Here is a 26,236-nt window from a genome sequence, read left to right on the forward strand (position 1 = left end):
TTATTTTTAAGAAGTAGTTTTAGAGGAATTAATGCAAAAGACACGAAGTCAACCGGATTACTACAATCGGAGATTCAGATTTTCAATAAGAGGGAACTTCTTTAAAATTCACGTTCTATGGCAAACTAAAAAAATTCTTTAAAAAAATATTTTTTTCGGCCAAATCCTAATACACGTGTTTACTAATTTTCCGAATAGTACACGTAAAAAAAAGTTTCAGGCAAATCAAAAATGTGCATTTTTTGTTTTGCCCAAATCCATTCAGTTTGCAAAAGAACCGCCCAATTGTGTTTTGTAATGTTTTTACAAAGAAACACAAGTCTTAGTCGCCAGCAGGCTCACAAGTTTTTATTGTAATGCTAAGAAAATTAGAACACTTTTGTAATTGAAAAATTGAAATAAACGAGTTATACACAAATCAGATTTTTGATTTGCATTTTAAATTAAAGTATGGTTACCTTCATTAAAAATGGTAGAAGTATACGTTTGAATGATTCGACATCTGAATAGTTTTTACTGCTGTTTATAACGTTGCAGTGTTACAAGAATTCATCGATATTTTTTTTTTGCAACTTAAATTACATTTTTCAAAAATGCTTTACGAAATATAGCTATTCGTTTGATAAATATAATTTATCATAATAAATAACATTTTATGTTTTTTCAGACTTTAAATAAAAGTGTGGTTACAATACCATAATCGTCAAAATCGAAATAGGTTTCCTTGTACTTATAAAATATCAATTTCATTTCAGGAATTTCTTAATTTTTGTTTTTCTTGTCCATCTATTAAATTAAAGTGCTGTTGTATTTTACAAAAATGGTTTACGAAAATTAGTTATATAGGGGAAAAATATCATTTGATAACTTTAACGAATTAGCATCTAAATAGTTTCTCTGTTATTTACATAAATTTCTCGATATATGTTCTTTTTTCAGACTTTAAAATAAAGTGTGGTTACATTTATCAAAAATTGTTTACAAATGTTATTATGTTATAAAGCAGATAAATATCATAAGAGATCTTTAATTTTTAGATTATATATTTCTCGTGTTCGCGTTTACCTTTAAATTAAAGTGTAGTTACCTTTTCCAATAATGGTTTACGAAATATTCAACATCTAAATAGTTTTCACTGGTATTTATACTAGTGCAGTGTTGTTCCACGCTTTTCTTGATTATTTGGTTCTAAATTTACTTTGAGGATCGTATATGTTATCCTTAAATAAGATATTAGTTGTTTCAATAACGTTTGGCTTAATCTTGCCTTTATCGGAATTCAACTTGTCCCGAACTAAACGGTGTTTCTGGTCTTTAACCTCTCCTCTCTTGGAATTGACTGAGTTATCTGCTTAACAAGATCTTGGGGAAAACCTTGGAACAATGAATCATCATCGTCATCTGAAAAGAAATCGCTCTCAGAACCGTCATCTTCCACCGTTTTCAAGATTTCGTCCATCTCCTTGCGTTTACACTTCACCAAAGCCATTCCACGTTTCAAAGAACCTTTAAGGTTGCTCCAATGACTTGTCCCAGGTGCCTCATCCTTGTTCGGATCTAGGTCCTGACTATCCATTAGAGAAACATTGGGATCTTCTCCCAGGGACATAAATAAAGTGTCCCTCCTCTTACGTTTAAAACCAGCACACTTATTCTTCTTCCTGTCATTTGGATCGTCTTCGAACATGAAAGAGTTCACCCTCTTTCGTTTGAGGGCAGCACGCTGATTCCTGTTTTGGTCATTTGGGCCGTCTTCAAAAAATATAGAGTCGTTTCTCTTACGTTTAAAGCCAGCACGCTGGTTCTTCTTTTCGTCGACATAATTGTCGGAAAATGTTCCTTTAACATCTAAATTAAAGTCCTCATCAAGGATATCTTCGTCTATATCGAAATTAATAATTGGTTTCGGAAGATCAAAGGAATCGTCCAAGTTTATATCGCCAGCATCAGCGACATCTGCGTTTGCCAATATGTCATGTTTAGGTGAACCAAAACAGGCTTCAAATGATAGATCCGGCGAAAAGACAATAGTGTTCCTTCTCTTAAATGTTAGGTTATACTTATCCGGTAATATGTCTTCATTCTCCAGTTCAGAATCCAAGAAATGTTTAGGGAATTTAATAACAGTATCCTGCGACGAGACAGAAGTGTCTTGACTCTCCAGTTCAGAGTCAAAGGAAACGTTGTTCCTTTTTCCTTGTTTAGGGAATTCAATAATATCATCCTGCGACAAGACAAAAGTGTCTTGACTCTCCAGATCAGGGAGAAAGGAAAATCTTTTCTTTTTCCCTTCGAAGATTTCAAAGCTAGAGTCAAGGTCTATCTTCTTGTCCATTTTCTTTTGAAGGTCTGGCACACCGTCCTTGGGAGCATCGGTAGTCTTGTACAAATTTTCTTCTATCTTCTCGCGTTTGTATCCACTACGCGTCAAAGGTCCCGACTTCAAGGAAGACCTGAGACTGGTACCAGGGGTTGTCTTGGAACTAGCGGCGCGGTGATTACGAGCCATGGACTTGTTGGACAGTTCAGAGTCAAAGGAAACTTTGTTTCTATTTCCTTGTTTAGGGAATTCAACAATATCATCCTGCGACGAGACAAAAGTGTCTTGACTCTCCAGTTCAGAGTCAAAGGAAACTTTGTTCCTTTTTCCTTGTTTAGGGAATTCAATAATATCATCCTGCGACAAGACAAAAGTGTCTTGACTCTCCAGATCAGGGAGAAAGGAAAATCTTTTCTTTTTCCCTTCGAAGATTTCAAAGCTAGAGTCAAGGTCTATCTTCTTGTCCATTTTCTTTCGAAGGTCTGGCACACCGTCCTTGGGAGCATCGGTAGTCTTGTACAAATTTTCTTCTATCTTCTCGCGTTTGTATCCACTACGCGTCAAAGGTCCCGACTTCAAGGAAGACCTGAGACTATTACCAGGGGTTGTCTTGGAACTAGCGGCGCGGCGGTTACGAGCCATGGACTTCTTGGACAGTTCAGAGACAATGGGAACTTTGTTCCTCTTTCTTTGGTCAGGGAAATCAATAAAGTCATCCTGCGACAAGACGCAAGTGTCTTGATTGTCGAGTTCAGAGACAAAGGAAACTTTTTTCCTTTTCCCTTGGAAGATTTCAAAGCTAGAGTCAAGGTCTATCTTCTTGTTCATTTCCTTCCGAACCGCTGGTACACCGTCCTTAGGAGCAACGGTAGCCTTGTACCAATTTTGTTCTATTTTCTCGCGTTTGAAGCTGGTACCAGGGGTTGTCTTTGGACTAGCGACGCGTCGATTACGAGCCATGGGCTTTTTGTTGTCCATTTGTACCAGTGTTGTCCTGGACCTAGCGGAGCGTCGATTTCCTCGTGTGGCATTGGAGCTTCCTGCGCCAAGTCCACGACCCAGGGATTTGTCCTTGTCCATCTGGAAAACTAAGCAATAAGCTTAAAACTATACGGAAAACCATGGACTTGACTTGCCTTAGTGAGAGTATCAAATTTGTCTTTGGTCCAGAACGGCCGTCTTGAGGAATATGTATCGATAGGCCCAGCGGAGCGTCGACTCCCACGTGTGGCATTAGAACTTCCTGCGCCGAGTCCACGACCCATGGATTTGTCCTTGTCCATCTGGAAATCTAAGCAATAAGCTTAAAACTATAAGGAAAACCATAGACTTGACTTGCCTTAGTGAGAGTATCAAATTCGTCTTTGGTCCAGAACGCCCGACCTGTGGAATATGTATCGATAGGAGCAGTTGTCTTAGGCCTAACGGAGCTCCGTTTTCCACGTGTGGCACTAGAACTTCCTGCGCCGAGTCCACGACCCAGGGATTTGTTGTTGTCCATCTGGAAAACTAATCAATAAGCTTAGAACTATGAGGAAAACGATGGACTTGCCTTAGTGAGAGTATCAAATTCGTCTTTGGTCCAGAACGGCCGACCTGTGGAATATGTATCAACAGGAGCGGTTGTCTTGGTCCTAGCAGCGCGTTCTCTTCCACGTCTGGCACTGGAACTTCCTGCGCGGCGTCTATGCCCCAAGGACTTGTTGTCCATCTGAAAAACTAAGAAATTACCTTAAAGCTATAATAAAAAGGAGGAACTTGCCTTAATTAGAGTTTTTAATTCGCTGTCGGCGCACGATAACAGAGTTGTGGAAAACTTATCGATGGAGCCGATTAAAGCTTCCTATTTTCCAGTGCTGGTCAACACTTTCGAATTCTATCGTGACTTTCGAATTCTATCGTGATTTCTCTCATTAGTGATTATGAACCAAATCGAATTTTATTTATATATTTTCCCAAAGGCAGATTTACATCTGTTTAGTTATTTAGCTAAATTTAGTTTTTAGAACACTTAAGTTTATATTTGAAACTTTACAATTCTAGTTTTAATAATTTTCTAAGCACAAACCGATTTTTTTTTTAAATTTTATTATAATTAATAAAAATTTAAAAATATCGGTAGAGAAATAAAATAAAGAGATTATAGCTAATTTTGGGAAAGAAAGAACCTATACCTTATATTCCCGCTTAATTATGCAGAAGGTGTCTTAAATTAAATTTAACTTGTACAGACAATTTTAGCGATAAAGGGATCAACCCACAATTGTTCCATGTTGAATATTAAGACAGCTGCAAAAGGCTGCAATTTTATAGTATTTCAATCACATTATGTTTAATTTTATTTACCGCCTAAAAGTATTACTTATCTAAGGAAACAAAAAATATGCTTCTTATTTTCATATCTAAAGAATTAGTTCGTAGTCTATTACCGGAATTTTACAAAGTGGCGGTGATTTACCGTGACCGAAACTCAACGGCTTCAACATGAAATACCCTATACACTTTGTAATTCCGCCTCAAATGTAAGGCAGGGCTGCACAATCGATATGAACCTAGTTACTCCCACCTCTAATTCCTTCTTCCTTTCGTTTGTGACCCGGAATATTAATTGTGTTTTTTAAGACTTAAAATGTTTCGGATTCTTTAGGCAAAGATGCAACGAGTGTTTGTTTGCTAAGAATTGCTTGCGGCTTTTTGTTCAAATTGCTAAATCTGCAAGACCCGTTGCCACCATCCTGTTTTTGTAGACTTTGCCGGCGTATTTATTTTCTTATTGTACTGTATTGTATTGTCATACATACAAAAAAAAAAAAATTGGTAAGATCAAATGTAATAATTGTCAAACAGGCCCCATCCAGCAAAATTGTCAATTCTACTAAGTAAATAGTTATTCCACAACAACAAAATACACACGATTAGCAAAGACACACACCCAATCTGCATTTAGGATAGGATTTTTATACCCGTTACTCGTAGAGTAAAAGGGTATATCGCAGGGACCGTAAATAATCATTATTCGAGATTTTTATTTTAAAAAGACTTCTGTGATATTTGGTTTTAAACGTCAAAAATAACGTTCTTTTTACTCTTGTCCACAAAGTATATGCATTTCAACAAATCTGGAAAGCAAATTAACTGTTATTGGTTCCTGTCTATAAAGTGCATAAAAACCAGTTAAATTGTTGATAAATACTTGTAAAAACCTCAGTAGGCCTTTTAAAATAAAAATCTCAAATAATGATTATTTACGATCCCTGGTATATTGTATTCGTGCAAAAGTACATATGTAGCAGCTAGAAGGAAACGTTTCCGACCCCATAAAGTATATATATTCTTGATCAGGGTCACTAGACGAGTCGATCTAGGTTGATGGTTTTTCTTATTTTGGATTTTCTTATTGTTAAGAAGGTAGGCTTTGAAAAATTAAAATTACAATCTGAAACAAAAAATTTTTTCAAAGCCTACCTTCTTAACAATAAGAAAATCCATCAACTTGTATGGCAGCTATATGAAGGGACGGTGGTAAAATTATGATATTAATATACAGCTGCGAAAAAAAATAATAGCACCACTAACCCAACAAAATTTTAACTAGTCACCCTACTCACATTTTTTAACTTTTTAAAACGGGTTTTAAATAGTAAGACTAAACATAATTTAAATATGAAAAAAAATGTTAGCTTTATAAAAGGTTTCTGGACTTATTTAAGAAAATCTGTGCAAAACTAGAAAAACGTACGAAAAAAATAATAGCACCACTTCTCTAAAAATAGATAAAAAAGGTAGAAAAATGACAAATGGGTAACTTAATCTTTAGTTGGCGGTAGCTAACAAGTAAATCTAAGTTTACAGTGTAAATATCTTTTGCGATTTTTGGATATAATGACTTACCATCGATTAAACAAGTCAGGGGCCTATCTATAAAGAAATTGGGGCCCAAAAGTCATGATATATTTTCAAATTTATTCGGAAATGATTTAAGACGTTTTAGATTAACTGTATAAACTGTCTTTAAAAAAAAAACTCGAAGATTTTTGGTTGTGTTATGGTCAAGCGAGTACACAAGTCACTGTATATTGCTGACTGAGTACTTTCGAACTCTTTCTTTGCTATCCTGACCGTGATCCTGGCCGGATTTTATTGGTCAAAGATTCATTTAAGAAGTATTTTGTTATCAGTTTAAGCTACGAATTACTACCGTATTACTATTTACATCATAGGATGATTCATGAACGATGTATTCATCCGTATTGATCTTACTTCAAGAAGGAAAAACAAGCCTATGTTAATACTAGGTCCATGCTCAATAAATGCATGTTTTGGTACCATGTTTTTGGTCAATTTAGGTGTTTAGAATACACATGACTTATAAAAAGGATTTTTTCTTACCCAATTTAACTTTGCCTTCACACATTCTCATAAGTTTGCGGGCATTCATTTGTAAGTTTTTTTGACGAGCCCTATGCCCTTGTAAATGTGTTTCGCATTTCGGATAGGACTTTTTTTTTAAGGTCCTTATTTTATAAATTTGTTTATTAAAACATTATCCAACTATTAAAATATTCGCTATTATTTTAAGCACGTGTTTTGATTTAGTTTTGGCCCTGATATGATTCTTTGTGCTTTGTGATATAACATTTTGAAAGGAAAAATGTGCCAGGACTCGGTTTTTCTGTGTTATCCTTCAAAGTTTATGCCATTCTTAATGAAGATGATCCAAAACCTAACCAATCCAACCGGTTTTCATGACCGTTTTCCATCCAATATGTTTCTTTTTTGAATATTTTTCTTTTTCGACTTGGAAAATTTTCCACATGTCCTTGTATTGCCAAATGGTAATCAATTTGATGTCTGGATATCAGGAAAAGTAAGTTTTAGTCAAATCTCATAAAATATATCCTTTATACACAACAATATTAGCGCATCGTAACGTTTTATTTAAAGAAAACGGAAGTGGTGCTATTATTTTTTTCGGCATTTATTTGACTTTTTTTCTTAAAATCTGAAAAAAATTATATGTAGACAATATTTTTGATATCCGTATCAATTTTTTCAAATAGGTTGAATACTAATCAAGATAATAAAAAACACTTCTTATATAAAAATCCCCGTTTTCCACATATTTGTTTAATGTTAAAAGCCTGTGACGAAGTGGTGCTATTATTTTTTTCGCAACTGTATGTGCATAATATCAGTGAGTAATTGAGTTGTCCAAACTTTCATCTTAAACATGTAAGAATTGTACTCATTGGAAATATAAATAGGGTTTTTCTAACTTCGCATAAAAAATTATATATCTTGGAAATGATGAAAGGGAACAAAAATGTTTCTTCGGGTAAATTAAGTTGCTTATGAGGTGGACAATCTTGGATGGTTAAGTTTCTTTTATAGCATGAAGAAGACATTCAAAAGCGCGATAAAAAATTTCAAATAATTAAAATTCATACTTATTAAACAATAAAAAATGTAAGATAATTATTTTCTAACTCGCCCAGTACACATTTAAAAACGTGTAAAGTTGCACGTTGTTCTTCTAAGCCGTTCTCGAGATATACTAAATTAAAGTTTGAGAACATTTTTTAAGTTCTTAACTTCAAAAATTAACAACGCCCCCAAATGGACACCAAAAAATTTTTAAAAAATCACAAATGATAACCAAGCCAAACTCTACGAAGTACCCGAGTTTGAAGAAAATCTAAAATTTCATATGCGCAGTTGAGAAATTCTTACCCATGTGTCATCTGAGCCTTAAGCTTATAAATTTAAAATGTAGACTTGTGAAAATTCTTGGCGATCATCAGAAAGGTCCCCATTATCCGTAAATTCCAACCTATCGCGACCCCAATGGCGGTCAGAACAGTTGGCATTTATTTTTCTGATAGTTTGATGTTTTTTCCTTAAATTTAGATGTGAATCGAAACAAGCCACTCCAAAAACAGTTCCAGACCTAGAGCGTCTGTACATATGTTGCCTGAAAGCCCCCGACCGCGCCGGAAGAGTTTGATAGGACCCACATACAAGGTGACCATTATTATGCTCGTCATCGGACAGATTCAGGTATCAGTGGCCATGGAGATGTGAGTAGTGGACCCAGGTCGAGACTCCGCAGCCTCTTGATAGGGCTTCCAACTCATCCTTTCATGCAGCAAGCCCCTGAAGGACTTTCTGGCGGAACGCTACTACCTCAGCTTGGTCCAATTCCTCGTCAGCTTCCTGTCCATTCAGCTTTACGGTTTCTTCTACCACCTCATCGTGAAAAAGCCCATGTGGGTGCGGGTACTGGCGGGCCTCTGGACGGTGAGTGGATGGTCTCACCTTTTAATATTCCTCCCCGGATAACTTTTCTCCTCAGTACGAGGTGAACACCATGTCGATCATGAAGCCCGCCAAACGAGCCCCGTACATAAGCCTCGTCGTGTCATTCTTCCTCACATTCCTCATGATGATCATCAGTGTAGTATACGGAAATAAGGCAGTCAAACACCAAAGGGGTCTTTTCGTAAGTGAACAATTTGTTGGAGTCACCGACTCTTACCTCTTTTACCCCAGACCACCCGGAACAAGGTGATCCTGTGGAGCGAGAGGATATTTGTGCTCACCTGCTTCGGCATCATAGTGTGTGCCGAAATGAAGCGCGTTGTGATAGAGTTTCCCACCCTGCTTTTGTACACCATGATCTCAAACGTGGTAAGCGTTAAGGAAATGTAATGATATACTACCCCACTAAGTGCTTAAGATCATTTTGAAGAATACTTTTGCTCGATACCTTTCCCCGCAGTTCGTCATTGTCTTTGCCGCCTCGCTGCGAAGGCCACACTTCTACCATTACGAATCAAACGGGGATTACATACTGATCGGCCAGCTCTACTACCTGAACTTCTTCGCCCTGTACATGAGCTACGTATGGACAACTGCCTCTCTTCTGGAGCTGATGGGATGGGACGCGAACATTGGGGGTATATTCAAGTACCTATTTTATCGGTCAGACACCGATTGAGTGGGACGCATGCGCGGACTATCGGAACAGCTGGGACGGAATGTTTACGCGGAACGAGGTTTCCTCTCGTCAGTTGCTCGATGTGGATGGGACAAGTTTGTCTGAGTGGCGCGAATTCAGTTGTCTCGATTCAATTCGGATTGCCGGAAAATCGATAACTGATTTCTTGGCACGCGCAATTTAACCATCGTCGCTGAATGTAAATAAATGGCTTTGTCCGTGAAACGTTTCGACAAAACTCCGGCGGACTTTCCTCGACAGGTTTTAGTGTAGGTGGCTTGATGTATTTTCAATTGGATGACGTACACGTATATATAATTGTACATATGCAATACACATTTAAGGGGACCTCTGGTCTCGGCTACAATACGTAGAAATGTTACGTTTAACATTAAGTTTTAATAATTACATTCTGGTTAAATATATGCTAGACGCAATTTTAGTAAGTTATCCTTTTGATTTTCCTCTCCATCTTTCCCTCTCTCTGATTGCGCGAAAAGACCAGAAAGGTTTCCGTCCCGATGTGGTTGTTTGGTCCTTTTCCATTCCGTATCCGTGTGTTTACCTCACTCCCGTGGAGGCCTTTAGTGCTGCGGTGCCGGGGTGGCTAAGGCCTTAGTTCCTCCACCGCTGCCACTGTCACTGCTAGATGGCCAAACGGACACTAAAAAGGGAGAACACATAGTTAGATGTTTGAACTTGGTTTACTTGGATTCAATTTGGTTTATCCTTATGAAGTTTCTCATCATCAAACTATTAATCCCACTACTTTGCGACAAGAAATAAGTCACAAGAATCTTTTCTGATCAGCTTCTAATCGAACAGTTATACAAAACCATTATACGAACAATAATATTAATATTCTAAAAAAGTTTCTTCTAATGGTTCATTGATAAAATACTTTTTATACTGAATATAAGTTAACGTTGTTTTGGGATTACACCTAACATCTCAAATAAAAATGTTTATTAATAAAATCTATCGTCTAAAACATTAAATTTAAATATCACCGGTAATTGTTTTAACAAAATAAATTCAAGTGTCTTTACCAATTCTCGAAATTTAATATTTAATATCATTTAATATATATATAATTTTTTCTTTACAAGCCTGAGAGCAAACGTGGTACCGACATTGCTGGATATAATAATAATTACTATTTTATTTTTAATGCCGTTGCTAAGACTATTAATCGCCTTCTTCTAAAATTAAACTATACGAAATATTTTTTTATAGTCTTTAGTGTCGACTTTGCACACGTACACATCGAGGCCCTAATCTCCCCACACTACTCTATACTAAACAAACATAATGATAATTAACACTTAGGACAGACACAAAAACAACAATTACCTTCAGAGTTTTAAAGTTGCTTAGCTTAAGACGTTTATAAAATATAATATACAATTTTAAGTGTATATAGTAGGAGCCGGGTACACGTACATAAACGTATTTAACGATTAATCTGAACCTTAACTTTACTGTATGGGAAACGGAATTGCATTTTGATTTTTTGTTGGCTTTGCTTTTGTTTTTCTGTGTATGTGTTTAATTGTATCAATTGAAAAGCGACACTGCAAGTAAACAGAAATTCACAACGGGTTGTCATCAGTACGAGTACGAGTATCTGTTATTGGATTAGTTAGCTGTGGCCCGCATAGATTAGTTGCTAGAGAGCCGAAACCACAGGTTGAGCAAGATTAGGGCGTTAGCAGGGCGTCGACTTGCGTTATGTGTAGAAATTACAATACCAAACCAAACCAGCCACCTAGCTACACTACTGATCTTTAGCCTGATCGATAAAAACCACAACCAGAAGCCCCAGAAAGCAAAAGCCGAAGCGGTGTAAAATCGGCAGACTTACCCAGGACAATGATGAGCAGCACGACGGCGATGACGCCCAGGATGATCATCATCTTCATGTTGGCCCACCATTGCTTGCGCTTCAGCTTTCCGGCCTGCTGCTCGAACTGGGAGGCGCCCTGCTCCAGCTGGTCCGCCCGTTCGCCCAGCTCCGATAGCTTCTGGTCCCGCTCCAGGACCTTCTCCACGTTCACGCGCATTATCCCGACCACCTCGTCCACCTTGGCTTGGGTCTGTTGCAGCCGCTTGTTGGCCGCATTGTTGTTGCTGATTTGATGGTCCCCAAATTGGTTGTAGTGGTTGTCATTCGCGTTCGGCGGCGGCGGAAGTATGGGAAAACTGTACAATATTATGTGTGTATGTGGGGGATGCTTACACTTATGAAGGGCAGCAGATAGATCATCCAGCTGCAGAGCACAAAAGCGGATTTTTTGAGGAGATCTATATACCCCTTTGTTTGCAAAAAAAAATTCACGCCCGATAAGGAGTTACCATTATTACTCTTGATATATGGAGGCATGTCTGTGAGGCAATTGTATACCGAAAATTCTTTCTTTTCTATTCTTAAGGATCAGATTTGGACGACCTTTAATCCTTCTGTGTCTAACCGGCAAAATTAAAATTAAATATTAAAATTTCAGTTTAGTTTCAAGTAGTTTTAGAAATTGCCAGCAAAGAGCCCAAAAACCTTGTTTTCCTAGGAATTTATATGAAACATACTTGAATTCGTGACTAAGAGCTAATCTTTTGGGTTTGGCTCCACAATTTTGTTTGTTTTTATGTTTTTTTTTATGAAAACTAAATCTTCTGACTATTTAAAAATTCGAATATACGGTGATCAAAGAATTGATCACTATTTCCGAGTCTTTTAAATTAAAATAAAAGTCTGACTCTATTATCTCAGCTTAAAATGAGCACTACTCTGTGGCTAATGCAGAAATATTATAACTTCTAGGCTGTTTCAAAGTCCGAAATCCGAACACAGACTTTATTTCCGGTTTGCTTTGCCCCGTCAGAAACAAATGACGTCACTTAATGGGATTTTCCTTGCTTTTGTGCGCTGAGCCTGTTGATTCGATGGATTTCCACCACTTACTCGTTGTTGTTGGATCCGGAGGGGGAGGGGGCTTCGTTGTTCTCCATTATGATGTTGCTGCGGGGGAGAAATTAACCAAAGAAAGGCCTTTATTAGCTGCTTTTTAAGTAGAATGCCATATCCCCGTCATACGCACACCCGCAAATATAAAGATTACAAGTACAAAAAAAGAAAGAAAACAAAACGCAGCGCACACCTTATCTATTCGGCCAATGAATCACTCGATTTGGAGAAATGCCATCACCAACTGGGCGAAAAAAGAACTTGTTGCATGCCGCACTGCCAACAAACCCAGTTTACATGGCCGGAAAACCATCCCCCAACCACCCACCACCCCCTGAGCACTTACCCTGACAATGTGTCTGTAAAATACTGCTGTGTAATTCGGGTTTTCCACTGAAAACTTGCGGCTGGCTCTTAAATAGCACAATTATTTTTTTATAAATATCAGCTTGTGATCAGAGTGTGACCGTTTTTAAATATTAGAGCTGGAACAAGTATCGATTTTTCTGTACTATCGATATTGCCAAAAAATTATTGATTTTGAAAAAGTGTATTTATTATATTGAATATGCCCGAGTTTAAATATATCAAGGAAGTTGGCGGTAGAATTTATGTTTTATAGAAAAAAATTAAATTAACATATTTTTTTTTCATTTTAGTTTCCCCTTTCTAATTTATTTAAATATTCTCGAACAAAAATTAATTCCATTTATTACTGCCTAATGATTTTCTAATTCAATTTGTTTATTTTATTTAACTGGAGTGATCGGCAGAGAAACATCAAAACAAAATCCTCCCTAAACCGAAGACTCAAACCAGTGAATTGGGCTGCCATGGCTTGTATAAAAAGTGTGTAAAGTGTATGTATAATCCCGTCGCGTGTGTAAAATTGTATTTGAGAATGGTGAAAGTGCATTCGTCACTAGTGTATCACTTTATTAAAATATTCGCTTTATCACTGCGATGTTTACTTGGATTATATTCATCGTAACCGAAGTTATACTCTCCCACACCAATTTAAACAAGAACGGCAACCTGAAATTTTAATACCCTTCTAGGTTTTGTAAATGAAAATGTGATTACAATTGTAAAAATAGAAAATAATAAACAAGAAAATATAGACAAAACATTAAAAAATCAAATTTAGTCGAGTACGTCACTGCCTTAATACTATCTTTAAAAATAAAAAATATGTGAAATGTTAGATCTTGATTTAATTATAATTTTTGTTATTTCGTTGTAATTTAAAAGTTATTCAGTGCGTAATTCAATTATAATAAACTAAACCTACCACTTTTTGCCAAAATCTCCCAAGTAATGGCCAGAAAAATATATAAATAGTTAACGTCTTTAAAATATGTTAAATCTTCAGGTAGATGACCTTAAAAGAACTATGGAAAATGCATAACTCGCTGGTTTCCAAATTGCTGCTGCGCCTGCTGCTGCTGTTCGCCCTGGTGACAGGTGCCTCCATTGTAGTGCTCACAAAATGCGGATTCGATGAAATTTCGGCGAGGGAAACGGAACCCAATAATCCCAGTGAATCTAGTGGATTTAGTTATGCGATAAGCGAACGGGAGGCGGAAATTGAGCGGCTTAAACAGGAGGTTTTGGCCCTGCGAACTCAGATTCTGTTTCTGCAAAATAACCGCAGTGCTGCCAAGATATCCAATGGCAGTCTCCAGCTGCAAGAAACCACCGTGGGTCCACCAACTGCACCGCTGGGTCACCACTTCGACTGCAGCAGCTACATTCGCAAACAGGTGGGTGCCGCCGAAATTCTGCACGGACTGCCACTGAACAATGAGTACGAGCTGATACCCTACAATCACTTCACCTTCACCCGGGTGTATCCCATCGATTTGGGCCTGGGCAAGCGCGTGGTGGAGAAACCCATCGGCTACCGACGACGCGACCTCATCGAGGCTGTAAACAAGGCTCTGGAGAGCCTGAACCGGAATCATTCGGCGAGGATACGAGCAAAGGGAGCTGGTTCTTCCGGGGGCTACTCCTCGGATGTCATCAAGTACACTCTGGATGATTTTATAGAGGGAATATATCGCAACGAACCCACCACAGGCACCCAGTACGAGCTGTACTTCCAGAGTGTAAAGCACCAGACGAGTCCTGTGAGAAGAGCCCTGGTCATGCGACCCTTTGCTCCCCTACAAACTGTACAGCTATCGGAGCTATCATCCAGTTTGGACAGTGGTAGCGCCGATCCAAGTCACAGTTCGCCCGTGATCCATGTGATATTACCTCTGTCAGGACGTCTGCACAGCTTTCGCAGCTTCCTGCAGATGTTCGCAAGGCTCGAAGATCGTCGATTGGAGCTCATTGTGGTGTACTTTGGAACCAGTGGATTAAGCCAAGCCAAACGATTGGCAGGACGATCGCAAAGGACACAGTTCTTGGCTCTAAATGAGACTTTTAGCAGGGGTAAGCACCGGCACATTATAAAATATTTTAAAATTATTTGAAATGGTAAATCCAAATGGAAATATTTTCTGTTTTTATTGTAGCCAAAGCTTTGAGACTGGGAGCGGAGCATATTCAACCAGCAGGAGAGGACGTACTACTCTTCATGTGCGACGTTGACATTATGTTTACGACCAGATTCCTCGAGCGCTGTCGCTGGAATGCCGCTCCAGGCAAGAAGGTAAATATATATGTTATAAAAGATTAAAAAAATAACATTTAAATTTATTTATATATTCGGTGTCTAACATATAGGTATACTACCCGGTGGTTTTCAGCCTATACAACCCGCATGTGGTATACTCGCTGCAGGGCAAACCTTTGCCTGGCGAAGAGGAGCAGCTCGTCATATCGCGGGACACCGGGTTCTGGCGGGACTTTGGCTACGGGATGACTTGTCAGTACCGCTCGAACTTCCTGCAGGTGCGCGGCTTCGACGAGGAGGAGATCGTGGGATGGGGCGGCGAGGATGTGATGCTCTACCGAAAGTATGTCCGCTCCAAGATCAAAATCATCAGGGCCACGGATCCGGGAATCTTCCACCGCTGGCACACCAAGGTATTGTGATATTTATCCCTCATCCCGAAAGGAACACTCTAATTTTATTGATTAACAGATCTGTTCCAGTTCGCTGACAGCCGATCAGTATCGCGCTTGCATACGATCGAGGGCCTTAAACGAGGCCTCGCACGCCCAACTTGGATTCCTGGCTTTCCGGGATGATATAGCAGCCGCTAATGCGGCAAAGATGTTATCGTGATACTGGACTATCTCTTATGTATCACCAATCGCTTGGCTTCTCTATCTTTCAAGTGTGTGTGAAAGGATAGCAGTGATCTAGCTTAAATATCTAGGCAACTTCGTTGTATTTATATTTTTCATGTCTTTGAAGGGCATTTCTCAATTTTATGTTAACCTTCTAGTTAAAAGTTAAAACGACATTAAGAAATCGACCCTTGTCGTATTACATTGCCTTTTTCTACAGCTACTTTTTAATTACTTTTATATTAAAAATTCAAAATGATTATGTTTGAAATTATTTAATATTTATTTTGTTAGGTAGAATAAACAAATATTTGTGATACTTCTTCTTCGTTCCCCGTAAATATATTTTATTTTATCTTGGCCTGCTTTAGCTTAAAATTTTGTAATAACCAAATCATTACAACCACTGCCACTTTTCACACATGCAACCACACATACTGTAGGCTATAAAGTTTGTACAACTTGAGACAATAACTCGTATTTAGCAGACTCGTTGAATTAGCTTAATTGTTGATCTTGTTGCGCCCTCGAGAGAGCCACACACAATGACAAATCGCACTGTACACACACACATCACAAATTGTTCTTCCATGAAGCAAACTAGATGCAATCTCCAGAGCCCAAGAAACTATATATTTACGAGTGCCATATCGAACCCGTATCTCAAACTGAGCCTAACAAATCTGCCAGACTGTTGCGCGCTTTGTAAAAACTAAATTAAAGTGTTTAATTAAACTTGTCGCCTGGTTGTTGTTTTTTCATTGGTTGGTTATGGTTTTTATGGACGATGCCAACGACCTTTGCCAGGGGTTCAGTGAGCAAGCAGACGAAGAAGGTGATGCACAGCGCCACCTGCGGAATTTCGACTCCTCCAATGACCATATATTATTTTTTGTAAGGTAATTTGTCATGCTTTGATAGCAGCAATTCTTTTTCAACAAATTGATTTGTACTAACGGTTCAATCTTCACATTCTAACGAATTTTTCCGCATTTTAAACTGATAATATTTAAAATATTTACTTGGTTTATTACTCTGTTATTTGTAGTTATTTTTAAATTTAATCGCTAATCGAATTGTTTTTGGTTTTTTTGTATTTTTAATAATTTTAGTCAAGTCATTACAAGTTTAATTCCTTTTGGGTTTGGATAAATTAAAGTATGTTAAAGAAAACCTAAAATTTTAAATCATGTTTTTATTCAAGGGTATTCAAAGTCTTTCTGATTAACTCCCAAAGATTTCTTAATTTGGGACGTCTTCAGGTGGAAAGCCTTTTCATGGTCACAGTCGTGGATTATGTAAGCGCTGAAAAGTGTTTTGTTCCAGTAGGAAGTGGAAATGCTAATCTCATGCTGAGTATTTGAGTCAGGTCTCAGTGAATCACCGCCTGAGAAGTCGGAATAATCCGAGATAATTTCACAGGAGTGTTCTGTTGGGCATTACGCAACAGACGCATAATTAGCCCGTTTCTCGATGAGACAATCAAGGCGTTTTTCGGGCACATCCTACCTGTCATTCTCCGAAAGCCAAACTGACCATGAAACGAGAGCAGAGCCCGCCCAAATCCAAGGTGTTGGAGCAGGCCAAGTGACAAATCGTCGTCCCAGCCCAATCCGAAAAAAGAGAAAAACACCGAGTGCCAACACCTTAGCCACGAATGCCAGCGAACCACAGCCACCACCAGCACTATACTACCACCGAAAGGCAAAACCACCTCTAATAGCCACGATGATCCGGGGCTGGGATCGCGGTTCAGTGCTCTCGGCTCGGGCAGAACCCAAAGCTTGGGTTAGAGTTGAAATAAATACGGAGCCATCCGTTCCGGCCAGATCATTCGCGGTCTGACGCCAGTTCGAGAAGCTTTGGCTCGTTGTGATACAGTGTGAAAAGGATATTTTCGGCCTTACCCCAAGATTGGAGAGGCACACGTGTGCCAGGTGCTAAATTAGTGATCGATTCGGTGGAACCAGGTGGAGCGGCGTCACCATGCGAGCTATTATGTTGGTGAGTTCTGAAGACATGGAGTTGTACAAAGGCAACGGGATGCTCCATTAATACTTAGGGAAATCATTTAGAATTTCCCGGAATTCAAATTAAAATGATTTCTCTTTTTTAAATTGTATAGCAACAGGATTTGTATTTAAATTTCAATAGCTTAACAGCTAAGAATCCCAATAGCTTAAAATAAATGTTTTTAGTTTAAAATATGGTTTTTATAATTCGTAAAGGTTCAAAAAATAGTTTGACTACTTACGTAATTACTCAAAATGGTTTATACTATTACAATTTAACAGTAAACTTCGAATTTTAAAGGATTTCCTAACCAAACAAAAATTAATATTATTCAAAGAAAAGTTTAAAGAAAGGTATAGTTCTAAGCAAATTACACAGAAACAATTAAACCGCAATCTTTGGTGTTTTCGATGCATAAAAATAACAATACATATTGAAAAGTAAAATAAAATTGTTTAAAGCATTTAAATTTAAAAAAATGCCTAACTCTTTTTTTCTTGCATCTAAAGATTTTGCTTGTTTTTTTAATTCAAATATTAAGATATTTAATGTTTCAAATCGTTTGTTTTTTAAATATTTTATAATTTGATAAAATGAAAAAAATTAAAGAAGAAAACCAGAACCTTGATTTTATAGATCACTGCGCGAGCACCAAATCACATTTTATGTATTGTGAATAATAAAAAAACTACCCTTAGATCTTTTTCAAAAGCCTGTGCAGAAAGTAACATAAATCAGTTTCCGACAATTATTCTTTCCTTTTCAATAGAGATTTCTTGCAACAAAAGTTAAGAAGGACAAACCGTCTTTAGTGCATTTAGATCCTCCCTGGTATTTCACCTTTGCGTACTCGTTGGACTCCTAAAAGTGACCTCGAAATAGTGTTATGTAACATTTGTAGAACACATTATGCAACCCCCGAAATATTATGATTATGTTATGTAAATTGCGGAAGACAAAGAGAGACCGAAATCCACTAGGGCCCCTAAAAACTCATTCATACATTTTCGATGGCAACGACCCGCTCAGCAAAACAATTTGCCACATTCATAAAGATACCTTTCGGTACTCGCTCGAAATATAATTATTCTAATGAAGTTGGCCAGAGTCAGTGACAAGTCACGTCGATCCATTCCCCACATGCCAAAGCCAACACCATCGGCCTGGCCGGAAGTTGTTCCTGATGCTTGGCTAACAAAGCGTGGCGGCCAGCTAGCAAAATATTTTCCATGATTAACTCTGCTCGGGCTGGCCATTCTCGAATTTTTCGGCTTTAACATATGCCAGTGGAGTTATGATTCCGATTCCGATTCAGATTCCAAATCTGATTCATGCAGCCATGAGCCGGGCTTAGAAATGATGTCAATGCTATGTGGCCAACCCCGAGTACTTGGTGCTGCTCCACTTCTGGCCTGGCCCAAAATCCATTGCATAATCGCTGGGGGAGCTGATCATATTTCACGCCGACTGGCCACACGGTGTTGTCGTCCATTTTAGCGGTGTTCATCTGTGGTCGGAGGGCGCCTGGCTTTGTGCCCTCCTCAATTACGATCGGAGGCTGCCGTGGAGCTCTGTGTTTTGGCCCAGTTGGCCGCTGAACCGTGAGATATGTATTGGCTGGCTGATTCCCCGGCTTAGCCGATTGCGATAGGCCCGCACTCAGCGGCAATTAAAGCCAATCAACTAATGACGATCGTGCTCCCGGTCGCATAAATTCAAATAATTGAATGCTTTTAAGGGATGTTATCTGTGGCTAGAATTAGATCACTGAATTTGAGGCTTACAAACTAAAGTTATACATTTACGTACTTGTTATTGTGGTTATACTGCTTTTCTAGATCTTGTTTATAATGATATCACCACTCTATCATATTATGACTAAAAAATGTTTACTGGGTAAAAAATGAAATGCATTGTTTAATGTTTTAGTCATTTGCAAAGGAAATGTGTTTATTAAATAAATATGATCAACGCAGCAAAATAGTCAAATTATATATTTACTTCTTATTGAAATAAACAACTTTAAAATATTTAAGAAATGAAATACCTAACTAAATAATCACAACTGTTTGTTTATTATTACTAAGCATATCACAAACGTTGGATCATTTTTTTGATCATCTTTAAAAAACGAACTAAGATTATATGTATTTGGACAGTGGTGCATAACTGATTGGATTAAGTTAATATATGATTATCCTGTTTTCCAGCTGTCTTGTCTGGCCCTGGTCGTCTGTGTCCAGTCAGCGGTGACAGGACCGGAAGCTCGTTCGAGTGTGGACTCCAAGGATCAGCAGCTGGCTACCGCGAGCGTGGGAATCCTTGACTCCGTGCTTCGCGGAAAGAGTCGCCAGTCGCGCTGCGTGAGATGCTACGAGGACCGGGATCGTGATCGGTACTATAGCGGATACGCCAGTCGAACGGGCGACGATATGCGCGGCAGCAGCACCTGGTATTACTCCGGTTATGACGACCGTAGCACCAGCAGGGACCGAGACTACGACCGATACTACGATCGCTCTCGATATTACGACGATCGCTATAGTCCCAGGACCTACGACCGGTACGAGGGGCGCGGCTACGATGATTACAGGAGGGGATCTGGGTATGGAGGTTCCTACGACCGCGAACGTGGCTATGGATACGACAATCGGGATCGCTACTACGGGGGTGGTGATCGATATAGCGAGGGGTCCTCCAGAGGTATGTTTATATAAAGCTAAATTATTTTGATTTGTTTTTTGGCTTTGAAAAGTTATATAAGAAATACAATTTTATTTTATGTTTTTGTCATCTACATCTACTCATTTTTCCGATTTCAGACCGCTACTACGATCGCTCAAGGTCCGGCGGATATGATCGATACGATCCGTACGATCGCTACTACTCCAGGTATGATTTTCGCAACTATCGGCCTTGGGATGAGACCTACAGGTATCGTCGCTCTCTTTTGTGTACATAAGTTTATCCATGTTGTCAGCTATCTCTGCATCTCCGGCTTTCTATCTCTGAGTTCTTTGCGTTTTTACTCTCTACTTTCATACAACAACTGAACAACACGCAAACAACAATAACCACACCAACATCGTGTACAACAACAACATGAACAATACACCACACAACAACAACACTGTGGACACTGCGGATGCTCCACGGCTGGCAATACCAATCCAAACCAAATCCGTAATGCACTCCAACATCTGGCACTGCACCCTCTATTTTCCGCCCGAAAAAACCCCGTATCCGCCCCACTCGACTGCCGCTTCCGTTTGGCCAACCACTTTGAACGGATTAGAGGCCAATCCGGATTCGATAACTCTGGACGCGGCTATTACTTCGCCACCGACGAGGACGAGAGTGACAGGAATCGAGGGTACGGATATTCCTATTCCCGACCCTCCTCCTCCTCGATGAGCTCACCCTGCGGCCGCATCTCCGGAAATTGTCCTTATGCCGGTGGCTCCAAGGTCACCTCCCCGGCCATTGGCAGTGACAGTTCCCGAGTGGGCGGCCACACCAATGTCCTTGGTTCGGAGGGAGGGGGTCCCGGCAGTTGGACATATCTGGGGGACCAGGATAAGGTCGGGGGCAGCAGCGGCAGCAGTAGCGCATCGGGCGGCAGCAGCAGCAGTAGCAGCAACAGCGGCTCAAGCGGCAGCGGCGGCAGTCGGGAGCGGGAACGGGAACGGGACAGGGAGCGGGATGCACAGAGGTAAGTTGCAGTGGGTGCTGCCCCTGCAACAGTATCATCAGCGCACTCAGACAAATAAAATAGCCTTGAATTTGAGTTACTTTTTTACATAAAAAAAGGAATTTTAATATGAGAAATTTAAAATCTATTTATATTTAAATTTATAAGAACTAAAACTCTTTTTAGTCCTTAAAGTTCCTTAAAATATTTAAAGCATTCTGTTATATTACTCGAATATAATGTTTTCTAAAGGTTATTTATTTGTTACTGAGTGCATCCACACATGTTCCTCGCACGGAATCGGATTCGGAATCGGTCACGGCATTAAGATAGGCTTGCTCTCTTGTCGCCCCTTGTAGCTCTTCCTATGGTGGCCGACCACGTCCTCTAGGCGTTAGCTATCTGCTCGAACGGGACGCGGAAACTCCATCGGACGGCCCAGGAAACACGGCGAATGCCGCCGGAAATGGTGGAAGTAATGGTGGTGGTGCTGGTGGTCAGAGCATGCCCGTCCCAGCAGCCCAGACAGCCGCCGAGGGAAGTTCCGGCACAGCTGATCAGTAACTAGACAAGGACCCCGGACGACATCCCAATCCAGGAACGGTTCCAGTGCAGCGGCTGGGAGCGATGTCCGCCCGGTGGGCGTGGCAGGGCTTAGTGTAACCTACTGTCCGTATTTATGTGTAATTCGTAAGATAAGTCTCCAAAGAAACTATTTATGTGTGGCACAGCTTTGCTCAAATAAACCATTTTCAACGATCCTCAATGAGTATCTCTTTTTAGTAAGGGTAAGGAAAACAAACATGATTTTACAGTTGGAAGTACAGTTTATTTTATTGTTCATTTCATTAATGCTTAAATAGGAGGTAATACATTTACTTTTATTAATACAATAAACTTTCTTCTTGAGCGACCCTGAGCTTGATTAAAAAACGAAAGAATTAAAACATAAAAGAAACAAGAAACATAAACGAAAAACAAAAACTATAAACAATAAATCAAAATGATAATTTTAATAAGAAGGAAATAAATAACACTAACTGACAATTGTAAACAATAATTTGTTCTTCAAAATAAACAACGAAAAATAAAGGTAAAGACAAAGAATGAATTTACAAACCAAAAACACAAATCCTGTATTAATAAAAGTTTCAGAAATATACAAATAAAGGAAAATAACATAATTAAAAAATATTAAGACCATACGGAATACATACAAAATTTTAGATAAACAAAAGAGATAAAAACAAAAAATGTTTAACAAAAAATTAAAAAAAAATAAAATAAAAAAAAGTTAAAATAAAAAACATTTTAAAATAAAATAAAAATGGGTCATTGAATAAAAATATAAAAGTTAACAGAAGTAATAAAATAACAACAAAATAAAAAAGTATCACTTTCTAAATTGTTAGAAAAAAATAGGATTAAAAATAAAAAATTGCACAAAATGGTCTAAAAAAATTATAAATTGAATTCATTTAAAAAACATGTATATAACACATATTAAACAAACAAAAAATCTAAAAAAATTAAAAAACTAATAAGAAAATTTAAAATGTTGTAACCCTAAATTAGTTTATTTAATGTGTAAAGAAAACTATAAAAAAGTACACTTAAAAAGTACACTGAAAGAAATATTGAAATAACAGATGGGGTATTATTTGGTTAAATAAAACTTAAGAAATAAAAACTTTTATACAAAACAACCAACATACCAATGAATTTTAAATTATACAAAATATTCTGAAGCAAAATTATTTTAAATTATACAAATTAATCTGAAGCAAAATAAGGGTCAATAAACCATAAAAAAGAATGGGATTATTTTTAAATGAAATTGTTTTCCAAAATCAAATTAAAACCATAAACCTTAAAAACAAATGTAGAATTAAAAAAAAAATTTCTTGGAAAAATCAAAGAGGAAAGGCAATTCAGTAATGATTAAATAATTAAATTCTCAAAAAATTTTAAATCTTAAAAAGACAAATAAACATTAGTTAATTTGCCTAGTCAATAGTCTTTAGACAACACTAATGTATTGTCATTTTTTACAAAACAAAATGGAGAAACAGAATTAAAATAAGTCAAAATAAAAGAAATAATAATAAAGACGTAAATAAAAAAAATCTAAAGAAACAAATATACAAAACACAAAATGTTTACATTTTATTATAATACCTAATAAAAATAAAATTTGATAAAATAAAATTTTTTTCTTAAAATAAATATAAATAAGTATAAACGAAAAATAAAAAAACCATACAATAAAAATATAAAAGTGAAAAAGTAATAAAATAACAACAAAACACAAAATAAACAGTTACTAAATATTAATACAAAATATGACCGAAAATTACAAATTGAACGAAAAGAACTCATAATTAATATTAATATTAAAAAATGTTGTAATAAATACAGTTTTCACAAAACTAAACCAAAATAAAAAATAATAAAAGTAAAACACTTACCAAATTCCGAAATAATGAACCGAACAAAACAGTTATTTTTAAAAATGTAAAACTGAAGAATATTAAAAAAAATCGTTTAAAAATAATAATCACAGAACACGAATGTATTAAGAAATGGGAATTAAATCAAAAATTAAGTGAGAAATTAAGGAGTCACAGCTCGGGGAATCTCATGTATAAAACAATCATTTAGCAACAAAAACACGCTTTGCTATTGGCAATATGCATTGAGAAAACTTTCCTAACAGTTCTTCATTTACTTCAAATTATATGAAACGGAAACCTTTATCAAGGATATTGTTAGACCAACAAATTTATAGCTTTCAAATTGATTTAACAAAAAACATCAACAAAACAAAAAAAAAAATAGGAAACTAAAAAAGGCACAAATAATTTTTTAAATAAACATTGTCTCTAAAACTGTAGAACTTATGTGTATACAATTTTGGAAGATTTATACTTTTGTTGATATTTGGGTTGATCCTGATGGAATAGCATTAAAGTCCTTTTCTTAGTTTGGAAATCATTTTCGGAAAGAAACATTTTTATGATCGTTGATTCGTCTCCAAAGAATTTTCCATATTTGTTGTGTCGCAGGATTATTTGTGGATGTCGTCATTTCTACATGTTGAGTGTTGGTGCAGCTTTTAAATGTTGAAATTATATTTTTGAAGGATACCTTTTGAATTGTTGTGCTGATTTTTTTGTAAGAGCGCATGTCACTAGGTCATCTTTTCTCTATTTCATTGTTATTTTTTTAAGAAAAGTTTAACATCTTATCTTCGCGGTTGTTATACTTTAAGAAAAATTTTCAAAACCTTTATATCCCCTACATTTCTGTAGATTTCAAACGTTGGAAATGACGAATTCCCTATATTGTTTTAGCGCTGGCGGAAATAATATTGGCTTTGTGGTGATTCATTGTCTATTAACTTGTTGAGCTTGAGTTAGATCTTTAATCTATTTGCTGTTGCTTTTATCACAACAAAAGTTACAACCGGAAGGGTACTTTAAATGTTTTCAGGCGATAAACTGTTTAGGTCGTGAATAATTGGTTTTATTCTTGTATTCCTGCAAAAGAGAAACCAGCTAATGTTATTGAAACCTCGAGGGCTCTCACTAGTTTAATACTTACAGATTTCAATTGAGAATTTCACGGTATCGAAGAACTTTTCATTGTCGAAATGGGTTTTAATTAAGGATTCTTAATGAACGGTTAAGGCCGCCACACCAAAACGGTGGCGGCTCACCGATCTTAGAGACTGATGTCGTATCTCGTTGGAACTTCAGACTGAACTGTGCTGTAATGCCGATCGGATCGGTCTTTTATACTGTGCTGAAAATCCACCACCAAAACACCACCAGCGTTAACTGTTGGAAATACTTTCGCATGACGCAGGCGTGCCAGTAGAGGGGGAATTAAAAATGCTGGAGGGGGTACGATTCTGGATACTTGGGAACCAAGAACCGGGTGCGTGCCGTTGGGCCATAACAATAATAAAACGAGGGTTAGGCTCAAGGAATGAATTGAATTGAAAATGCTTATTTCATTTTTATGCTGGTATTTCAGAACTGTCCCCGAGATCGCTTTACTTCTTGGCTCTGGATTCCGATTCCCGGTGGAGGGTTACCGGGTTATGTCACCCCCAGAGTGCTCGACTTCGCCTTGTGGGAACCGAACTGATCTAGTGCTACCAGTTGAGTGCATAGTAATTAGTCAAGATTTCTCTCGTTCCCTTTCTCACGCTCCTGGGGGTTTCATTCGGTCCTTTGGCGAAAATCCCCGTGAAAGGTGTTCATCCAAATGTTTTCTCAAGGAACTGATAACAAAGCACTAGGATTCCGATTCTGCAGGGGTATATCAACATCAGGGTGGTTGTTATGCCAGCTCCTGTGTCAGTTTGCCAGCTACTGGTAGTTCAGTTATGCTGGTTGCATTTAATTTCATTTAGGACTCTTGTGGGATGATCAATTGGACATGATTTGACTACTGGCAGTATGCGGGTTGAGGATGACCTAAAGGTGCAGCTGCAGGGACCGAGGGTTCTTTAAAAATAAAATATTTATTGTGACACTTGAATGGTATTATCGGGAATATTTTAAATTTAAATAATAAGGATCATTTAGGATTTTTTGTTTCTTATCTGACGCTATGCAATTAAGTCTATACTCGTAAAATAGCGGTTTTAAAAAATATATATTAAGAATTGTACAATGTTTTCAGGATAGACCGTAGAAAAATAACTAAACAAATACTTTTCTCATTAATTGGCGTTATTTTCGTAATACGCGTTTTATTTATAAACCTAATAAAGTTCATTACCGGTTCATTGACTACAAGTATAAGAGTTGTTTAGTCTAATTGCCTTTTTTGTCTTCCTCGGAACAGTTTTATCTAGAAATATGCTCCGTAAAAGAGCAAAACACCGTCTATACTGGTAATGTTTCGTGGTAAAACTCTCCAAAAACTATCTGAGAGAATGTTCGCTACCTGAGCAACACAACTTTGTATGTAGGTGCGTATCAATTCCAGAGATAGTAC

General features: G+C 37.7%; 5 protein-coding genes and 1 long non-coding RNA gene across 16 annotated transcripts; 3 read left to right on the forward strand and 3 right to left on the reverse strand.

Annotated features, from left to right (window-relative positions):
- Window positions 1-331: 331 nt before the first annotated feature.
- Window positions 332-4,131, reverse strand: LOC138912655 (uncharacterized). The gene is made up of 5 exons (XM_070213872.1): window positions 4,083-4,131; window positions 3,873-4,031; window positions 3,660-3,821; window positions 3,457-3,603; window positions 332-3,400 (listed from the first exon to the last, which is right to left on the reverse strand). The coding sequence occupies exons 2-5, from the start codon at window positions 4,029-4,031 to the stop codon at window positions 1,295-1,297; spliced, it is 2,574 nt and encodes an 857-aa protein (XP_070069973.1). The 5' UTR covers window positions 4,083-4,131; the 3' UTR covers window positions 332-1,294.
- A 4,057-nt stretch (window positions 4,132-8,188) lies between these two features.
- LOC108059447 (uncharacterized) lies at window positions 8,189-9,542 on the forward strand. Of its 2 annotated transcripts, none has more exons than XM_070212201.1 (5): window positions 8,189-8,397; window positions 8,467-8,617; window positions 8,673-8,819; window positions 8,870-9,024; window positions 9,099-9,315. In XM_070212201.1, the coding sequence occupies exons 1-5, from the start codon at window positions 8,285-8,287 to the stop codon at window positions 9,172-9,174; spliced, it is 642 nt and encodes a 213-aa protein (XP_070068302.1). In that variant the 5' UTR covers window positions 8,189-8,284; the 3' UTR covers window positions 9,175-9,315. The 2 variants fall into 2 exon arrangements, with proteins under 2 accessions (XP_070068302.1, XP_017000241.1); XM_017144752.3 differs by having other exon boundaries at window positions 8,194-8,397; window positions 8,870-9,007; window positions 9,099-9,542.
- Csgalnact (Chondroitin sulfate N-acetylgalactosaminyltransferase) lies at window positions 9,492-16,237 on the forward strand. 3 transcript variants are annotated; one of them, XM_070212194.1, is made up of 5 exons: window positions 9,492-9,586; window positions 13,652-14,718; window positions 14,802-14,938; window positions 15,013-15,315; window positions 15,374-16,237. In XM_070212194.1, exons 2-5 carry the CDS (start codon window positions 13,656-13,658, stop codon window positions 15,515-15,517), a joined length of 1,647 nt encoding a protein of 548 aa, XP_070068295.1. In that variant the 5' UTR covers window positions 9,492-9,586; window positions 13,652-13,655; the 3' UTR covers window positions 15,518-16,237. The 3 variants fall into 3 exon arrangements, with proteins under 3 accessions (XP_070068295.1, XP_017000240.3, XP_070068296.1); XM_017144751.3 differs by lacking the exon at window positions 9,492-9,586 and adding an exon at window positions 13,314-13,593; XM_070212195.1 differs by lacking the exon at window positions 9,492-9,586 and adding an exon at window positions 13,314-13,537.
- Syb (Vesicle-associated membrane protein synaptobrevin) lies at window positions 9,697-12,784 on the reverse strand. 3 transcript variants are annotated; one of them, XR_001770026.3, is made up of 5 exons: window positions 12,626-12,784; window positions 12,277-12,333; window positions 11,182-11,519; window positions 10,671-10,891; window positions 9,697-9,981 (listed from the first exon to the last, which is right to left on the reverse strand). XR_001770026.3 is itself a non-coding variant. In XM_017144754.3 (4 exons), the coding sequence occupies exons 2-4, from the start codon at window positions 12,321-12,323 to the stop codon at window positions 9,902-9,904; spliced, it is 465 nt and encodes a 154-aa protein (XP_017000243.1). In that variant the 5' UTR covers window positions 12,324-12,333; window positions 12,626-12,783; the 3' UTR covers window positions 9,697-9,901. The 3 variants fall into 3 exon arrangements, 2 of the variants coding, with proteins under 2 accessions (XP_017000243.1, XP_017000245.1); XM_017144754.3 differs by lacking the exon at window positions 10,671-10,891 and having other exon boundaries at window positions 12,626-12,783; XM_017144756.3 differs by lacking the exon at window positions 10,671-10,891 and having other exon boundaries at window positions 11,182-11,447; window positions 12,626-12,782.
- Window positions 16,238-17,368: 1,131 nt separating the features above from the next.
- Window positions 17,369-22,518, forward strand: LOC108059423 (uncharacterized). Of its 6 annotated transcripts, none has more exons than XM_017144683.3 (5): window positions 17,369-17,526; window positions 19,746-20,238; window positions 20,358-20,469; window positions 20,831-21,247; window positions 21,586-22,518. In XM_017144683.3, exons 1-5 carry the CDS (start codon window positions 17,509-17,511, stop codon window positions 21,788-21,790), a joined length of 1,245 nt encoding a protein of 414 aa, XP_017000172.2. In that variant the 5' UTR covers window positions 17,369-17,508; the 3' UTR covers window positions 21,791-22,518. The 6 variants fall into 6 exon arrangements, with proteins under 6 accessions (XP_017000172.2, XP_017000173.2, XP_017000174.2 ...); XM_017144684.3 differs by having other exon boundaries at window positions 20,358-20,427; XM_017144685.3 differs by having other exon boundaries at window positions 21,560-21,756.
- LOC138912479 (uncharacterized) lies at window positions 22,034-24,989 on the reverse strand. Its single transcript, XR_011418024.1, has 2 exons — window positions 24,830-24,989; window positions 22,034-24,765 (listed from the first exon to the last, which is right to left on the reverse strand). It is a non-coding gene; the product is annotated as an uncharacterized lncRNA (long non-coding RNA).
- Window positions 24,990-26,236: the final 1,247 nt, after the last annotated feature.

The sequence above is a fragment of the Drosophila takahashii genome, chromosome 2R (genome assembly GCF_030179915.1).
Source record: "Drosophila takahashii strain IR98-3 E-12201 chromosome 2R, DtakHiC1v2, whole genome shotgun sequence".
NCBI lineage: Eukaryota > Metazoa > Arthropoda > Insecta > Diptera > Drosophilidae > Drosophila > Drosophila takahashii.

What these genes read in the sequence shown, in the direction of transcription:
- LOC138912655 (XM_070213872.1), bottom strand. Translation starts at nt 4,031, where the DNA reads ATGGACAACAAGTCCTTGGGGCATAGACGCCGCGCAGGAAGTTCCAGT. An exon ending in AATTTGATACTCTCACTAAG is followed by an intron (nt 3,822 to 3,872) that starts GCAAGTCCATCG and finishes TTAGTTTTCCAG; the next exon opens with ATGGACAACAACAAATCCCT. An exon ending in AATTTGATACTCTCACTAAG is followed by an intron (nt 3,401 to 3,456) that starts GCAAGTCAAGTC and finishes TTAGTTTTCCAG; the next exon opens with ATGGACAAGGACAAATCCCT.
- LOC108059423 (XM_017144683.3), top strand. An exon ending in CCTTGGGATGAGACCTACAG is followed by an intron (nt 20,470 to 20,830) that starts GTATCGTCGCTC and finishes TGAACGGATTAG; the next exon opens with AGGCCAATCCGGATTCGATA. An exon ending in AGGGAGCGGGATGCACAGAG is followed by an intron (nt 21,248 to 21,585) that starts GTAAGTTGCAGT and finishes CGCCCCTTGTAG; the next exon opens with CTCTTCCTATGGTGGCCGAC.
- Syb (XM_017144754.3), bottom strand. Translation starts at nt 12,323, where the DNA reads ATGGAGAACAACGAAGCCCCCTCCCCCTCCGGATCCAACAACAACGA. An exon ending in TCCGGATCCAACAACAACGA is followed by an intron (nt 11,520 to 12,276) that starts GTAAGTGGTGGA and finishes AATATTGTACAG; the next exon opens with TTTTCCCATACTTCCGCCGC. An exon ending in GCTGCTCATCATTGTCCTGG is followed by an intron (nt 9,982 to 11,181) that starts GTAAGTCTGCCG and finishes CTCCCTTTTTAG; the next exon opens with TGTCCGTTTGGCCATCTAGC.
- LOC108059447 (XM_017144752.3), top strand. Translation starts at nt 8,285, where the DNA reads ATGTTGCCTGAAAGCCCCCGACCGCGCCGGAAGAGTTTGATAGGACCC. An exon ending in TACTGGCGGGCCTCTGGACG is followed by an intron (nt 8,618 to 8,672) that starts GTGAGTGGATGG and finishes TTTTCTCCTCAG; the next exon opens with TACGAGGTGAACACCATGTC. An exon ending in AACACCAAAGGGGTCTTTTC is followed by an intron (nt 8,820 to 8,869) that starts GTAAGTGAACAA and finishes CTTTTACCCCAG; the next exon opens with ACCACCCGGAACAAGGTGAT.
- Csgalnact (XM_070212194.1), top strand. Translation starts at nt 13,656, where the DNA reads ATGACCTTAAAAGAACTATGGAAAATGCATAACTCGCTGGTTTCCAAA. An exon ending in AAATGAGACTTTTAGCAGGG is followed by an intron (nt 14,719 to 14,801) that starts GTAAGCACCGGC and finishes TTTTTATTGTAG; the next exon opens with CCAAAGCTTTGAGACTGGGA. An exon ending in TCCACCGCTGGCACACCAAG is followed by an intron (nt 15,316 to 15,373) that starts GTATTGTGATAT and finishes ATTGATTAACAG; the next exon opens with ATCTGTTCCAGTTCGCTGAC.